This window comes from Rhinichthys klamathensis, unplaced genomic scaffold (genome assembly GCF_029890125.1).
Source record: "Rhinichthys klamathensis goyatoka isolate OS25496 unplaced genomic scaffold, OSU_Roscu_1.1 h1tg000157l_1, whole genome shotgun sequence".
NCBI lineage: Eukaryota > Metazoa > Chordata > Actinopteri > Cypriniformes > Leuciscidae > Rhinichthys > Rhinichthys klamathensis.
In genome coordinates, this window is record NW_026606692.1 from 2063567 (window position 1) to 2069010 (window position 5444).

The following is a 5444-nucleotide window of genomic DNA, read 5'->3' on the forward strand; positions in this document are numbered from 1 at the left end:
CAGCGAGCACTATTTATTTATTTTCATTCTTAGTTATTTCTGTAATGCCATGTGGTTCTGAAATTAAAGTAACATAGTTCGGCACACCCCACTGAAGGTTTTGGATTTTTTTTCTTTGAGTTGTTGTATATTGTGCCAAGGCACCCTCCAGTTTGAGCCAGTAAAAGGGGAAAAATGCGTCTACTGCATTTACAGATAGACGAAGGTTTAAAACTGGCTCTGTGTTGTCTGTTTCTCAAGAACTTCGAGGTAGTCCGGCTCTATTTGAAGTTTTGCCTTTAGTTCCAAATAGTCATTTCTATTGGGCTCCACAAAGACAGTACTTGGCGCTGTACCATAAAGCATAGTCTCTCGTATTCCTTCAGGATGTAAGAACTGGCGCCTCACGTCGAAGTTTGGTTGGTATGTGTACGGGACAGGGCCAGTGTACTTATATTCAAACCTGCTGCCAGCAGTCGATGGAGATTTATCCGGCTCCAGAATCCCCCTAAAGAAGTGTTCGGCATCCTGAACAGGAGACGGCTGCTCACGAGGCTCGATGGTGCTCACCGTGTAATTGGGGCTCCTCAAGGTGACCTCCTGATCCTCATCAGCATTACTCCTGTAGGTGACCTTGAGTTCATGCAGGTCGGGGTAATCCTCCACGGCGTTCCCTTCCCGGGACCTGTAGATTGGGTTTTTGCACATGTGACCTAATGGATGGGGGATGTACTCATAGACATGACCCACTGGGGCCTTGACCTTGGGGACAGAGCGATTGCTATAGAGATTGTACTGCAGGTTGAAGGAGCTCACGTCTGAGTTGTTTGTGCTGGTACGGTCGCTCTGAGACTTTTTACGCCTCTTCATCACCACCACAAACAGGCCGGCTGCCACAAACACGGACATTATGAAAACAAGGAGGAGGCTGAGAATCAGAACAGACAAAGGGACATTACTGGAAGTGGTGTTGAACCTCCGGGGCGTCTCGGTGGTGGTGATCCGGTCTGCTGAAGGCTCCTCGGAAGGAACCACGGTGGACACGATGACGTCAGAGTAATCTGGACATAACTGCTCAGAAGGGACAACCCGCATATCCTGCCCCGCAACCCGCTTGGGTGTCACGCATTTGACGTCGTTCACCACCGTTCCAGTGTTCAGCTGCTCCAACCAGATCTTCATGCCAACCGCATCGCAGGTGCAATCCCAAGGGTTCTCGAACAGGTCAATCTGAACCAATGCTTTTAGCTGGTCCAGAACTCCACTCACAGGCAGGTTTTGAAATTGGTTGCTGCGAAGGTTGAGGCGGGATAGAGACAGACTAGAGAAGATGCCTCCTGGCAACGTTTTTAAAAGATTGTTATTGAGGAAAAGTAGCTGAAGGTTGGGCACAAAGCGGAAGGTACCACCCACAATCTCTCGAATCTTATTATATTCTAAATACAAGTACTGCAGACTCTTTAGCCCAAAGAACATATCTGCCGTGAGTCTGTCAATCAAATTGCCATTTAAGTACAGCCTACGTAGGTTAATTAAATCCCCAAAGGCTCTGTCGTGTATTAGTGCTATCCGATTGTTTCCCAGGTGCAATAAATCCAGTCCCTCAGCCTCCACGAAGTCAGATCTACGTACGACGGGAATGTAGTTCCCCGTGAGGTACATCTTTTTAGGATTGTATGGCTTGGGCTTAAGATCTGATATGTTTTCGATCTTCCTTTCCTGGCAGTTGACATTGAGCCCCAGGTCAGAGATTTGCAGATTGCATGTACAGGTGGTGGGGCAGTCCAAAGGCACGGGAGATTTGGTCTGAAAAGCAATGATGGGCCCGTAGTTGTAGGGGTTGGCTGGGATTCGAGATGTGGGCTTGGACTTGGTTTTGCTGGATTGGCGGGTGCCCTTGGTCGGCCTAGATGAGGATCGCAGGACGGCCGAAGACGTGGCTGATGCTGTCACAGCTGCCGGTGTGGTCTGGAAATAGCTGCTGGTGCTGAGCGGGGGAGGTGGGCGCATCTCGTACTCTGATATGGCCCTTCGGGGACACAGTTCCTGCTTTGAGACCTCGTCCAGATCCCTGCCATGGAGCCTGAAAGGAGTCTCACAAACCACCTCCCCCACCAGAGCAGTGTAGGCGATGCTCTCCAGCCAAGCCTTAAGCGCAATGAGCTCGCAAGAGCAATTCCACAGATTTTCCTCAAGCTGTAATTCCACTACTTTGTCCATATGCTCCAAAAGGCCGATGTAAGGGAACATTTTTAAGCGATTTCCCCTCAGATCCAGGTGCGTCAAGGGCACATTTCGGAAAATGTTCGTGGGCAGAGAGGACAACAAATTGTCATTGAGAATCAGAACAGTTAGTTGATGAAGCCTACTCAGAGCATTAGGTTCAATAGTGCTAATAAAATTATAGTCAATCTGCAGGTATTCTAGGCTCTCGAGTCCGGCGAAAGTGTCGTCCCGAAGAATGTCTATTTTGTTATTGTTCAAATGTAACCTCTTTAATCCCTGGAGTCCATTGAACGCCCCAGTCTCCACCTCAGATATGTCATTATTACCTAAATGCAAAATGGTAGCTCCAGTGTAGTTGATGAAGTCATTGACAGACAATCTTTTTAGCAAATTACCTGTCAGTAAAAGATGGTACATAGAAAATTGCACCGGGCTTATTTCCGACAGTCGCACAATGCCCCTGTTCTCACAACTGACCGTCAGAATGCCTTCCTTCTCCTCACAAGTGCACAGATCCCTACAGATCTCCCCATAATTGTCATACATCTCAACCAGACTCAGGGATGTGGCAACCAGCAATATTATTTTCAGTATCCAGATATGCATTTTCTTGTGCAGGAATGGCCCAGCTCACGGTAGTGCAGTTGTAGTTTTGGGTGTCATCTAGAAAAGGAAAAGATGTGATGAATGTCTGTTACATGAACATGCAATATCTACATCTGCAAACTACAATACATGGTGGACAATCACAAGATGCTACAAGAATATTTCAAAAACAAATGACAGGATCCTTCCAATTTATGTAAAGCAAACTGTTCCTACTTAATTTGAAAGCAGATGCTGATATGAATAACCAATGTGCACTGTTCTTTAGCCTAAACTTTGAAATGGAAATGGATTTATATTAAATGGTTTTAATATAATTTTAGGCTATCTGTGTTTAATAATATCAGAATAGTCTCACACCAAACTCTATCAACGATATATAAATATATATATCAAATGCATCGATTTATTCAATACACTACATCATGTATATTATGTAATGTTCATGATATTTCAAACACAACCACATTATTTTCATCACGACACTCAGGCACATTTATGAAGACATACTGAAGAGGAGAGAACGAAGAGGGAAAAAAGAGAAAACGTTATCGATCCTTAGAAATGCAAAGTAACATCGACTGGCACAAATACTATCCAATGCGCAATTTGGGAATGCATTTCGAACATACTATCCGGCGGCATCTCAACTCAAAGAGGCAAAACGTAAAGCCAGTTGCTCATGTACTGAACAAATCGACATCTCCATGGTTTCCAACTTGAAAATCTGCCGTTGAACGAGACAGATGAGCAAATCTACATATCATATCACTCTGCAAATCGCTTTAAATATCACGCAAGTATTTTTTTTTTGTCTCAAAAGAGAGACCATTTTAAAAAACATATGCAAAAAAAATATATGTATACAGATATTCCTGTACTCACCCCACATATCCGACGACTTCAGTTTTTATCAACTCTCAACCAGTATCGAAGTTAAACGTCGGAGTGCACGACACATCTATGCTTCACAAAGGTGCCTATGTTGAATTTCTCCCTTTGATGCTATATGTGACAGTCATAGCTCGTCCCTCAGGCGACAAAGACGCGAGTTGATTAAAATCAAAACGCGACGTCATCGATTATAGCCCGATTCCATCTTGATGGGGAGCAAACAATACTATATTAAACCATTTTATTGTGTAGAAGCATTTGTATTCATGCTAATCAACCTCTCTCTCTCACTCCCTCTCTCGTTCTCCCCCCTCTCTCCCACATAAACACACACTTGGACGCACAAAGAGACGCACACACACACACATACAGCACATCAGTCTATTGCGCTATAGAACGATCCAAAAGTCTATATTAGCTACGTTAATTATCTAGTGTTTCAATAAAAAAAAAAAAAAAAGAAACAATAATTAAGTAAACTACAATATAACTGAGCCGATCCATTACAAAACAGCTCATTCATCGCGCACCCAAGCCGGGCTTTTCCAAAGCAACGCGCAATGCTTCGTAATTGAGGCTCTTAAATCGAACGCCCAATTTGTGAAGCACATATGAAGTTGTGTAACGCATACATAACTGAATATTTCAAAAGACAAAACAAGTGTTCAAGAGGCGGTTTTCAATGGCAGCGAGATAACAGCGTTTCAGCACCACGGACAGTTCCAGCCGCAAGAAAACGGGGCTTCGTATGAGATTGCTCGCTTTGCTTTGGAAGACAATCCATGTTGCTTACCCGCTTAAACGTGGTAAATTCGAAAACATAATTAGCATGGCCAATCTATAACCTTGAAGACACTGGTCCCTCTTCACCCCGACTGTATAATAATCCGTGAAGTGGTTCGTGATCAGCCTGGGTATAACAAACTCTCGCTGGAAACGTGACGGTCAGCAGGCTGTAAAGAGGAAAAACGCAAGTTTAGGAATTTCTCTTGATGTGCATTGCCATTCCCTGGCACAATCCAACCAGTGCAGTGTCCATTTTAAACGGAATGTATCCACAAGCAAGGCAGTCTATCCTTTTTTCTCAGAAACGGACGCGCAAAGTACGCATCCCCGAGACGCTTGTGAGTGGTACGGCTGGTATCGCGTTGTATATTGCCGGATGTACATGTGATTTCTTCGCTGATCTCTGGTTCCTCCAATGCTGTGTTGTCTGTTTTCATATTTTTTTGTTTTATTTTTGTTTTGGCAAGAGGTTCCCATAAATCCGCCTTTGGAGATGTGTTGCCATCTTAACTAGAGTTTCAACTAGTGGAACTTGGATTTCCATTGGCTCACTGTTGCTGTACTGTCGTCAGATCAATTGTAAATTTGGGGCAGGGTGGAATATTTATGAGAGGACTTAAAATAAGAGCTTCGTGCACAATATGTTGCTCGCACACTGCCCTCTCTCTAGCTTATTTTACGCAACAGAACAATTGAAGGGTAATGGCGATGGTAAGACAATCGGAGAGAGAAAGACAAGGAAGAAAAAAGGCACAGTGTGTGTGAGAGAGAGAGAGAGAGAGAGAGAGAGAGAGAGAGAGAGAGAGAGAGAGAGAGAGAGAGAGAGAGAGAGAGAGAGAGAGAGAGAGAGAGAGAGACCCATAGAGGGCAGTGTAATTTCGGTAAAAGAAGCTTTTGGCATCTGTATGCAGTACGACACATTTAACTTGTTATATCCTATAGCTCAGTTCCAT

The 5444-nt window shown here is 44.2% G+C and overlaps 1 protein-coding gene across 2 annotated transcripts; it reads right to left on the minus strand.

The window, feature by feature from the left end:
- Positions 1-202: 202 nt before the first annotated feature.
- On the minus strand, positions 203-5233 carry LOC130090996 (SLIT and NTRK-like protein 5). 2 transcript variants are annotated; one of them, XM_056258665.1, is made up of 2 exons: positions 4499-5233; positions 203-2868 (listed from the first exon to the last, which is right to left on the minus strand). In XM_056258665.1, the coding sequence occupies exon 2, from the start codon at positions 2809-2811 to the stop codon at positions 208-210; it is 2604 nt and encodes an 867-aa protein (XP_056114640.1). In that variant the 5' UTR covers positions 2812-2868; positions 4499-5233; the 3' UTR covers positions 203-207. The 2 variants fall into 2 exon arrangements, with proteins under 2 accessions (XP_056114640.1, XP_056114641.1); XM_056258666.1 differs by lacking the exon at positions 4499-5233 and adding an exon at positions 3697-4020.
- Between the last annotated feature and the right edge of the window lie 211 nt (positions 5234-5444).

Coding starts and splice junctions, on each gene's coding strand:
- LOC130090996 (XM_056258665.1), bottom strand. CDS start 2,811: ATGCATATCTGGATACTGAAAATAATATTGCTGGTTGCCACATCCCTG.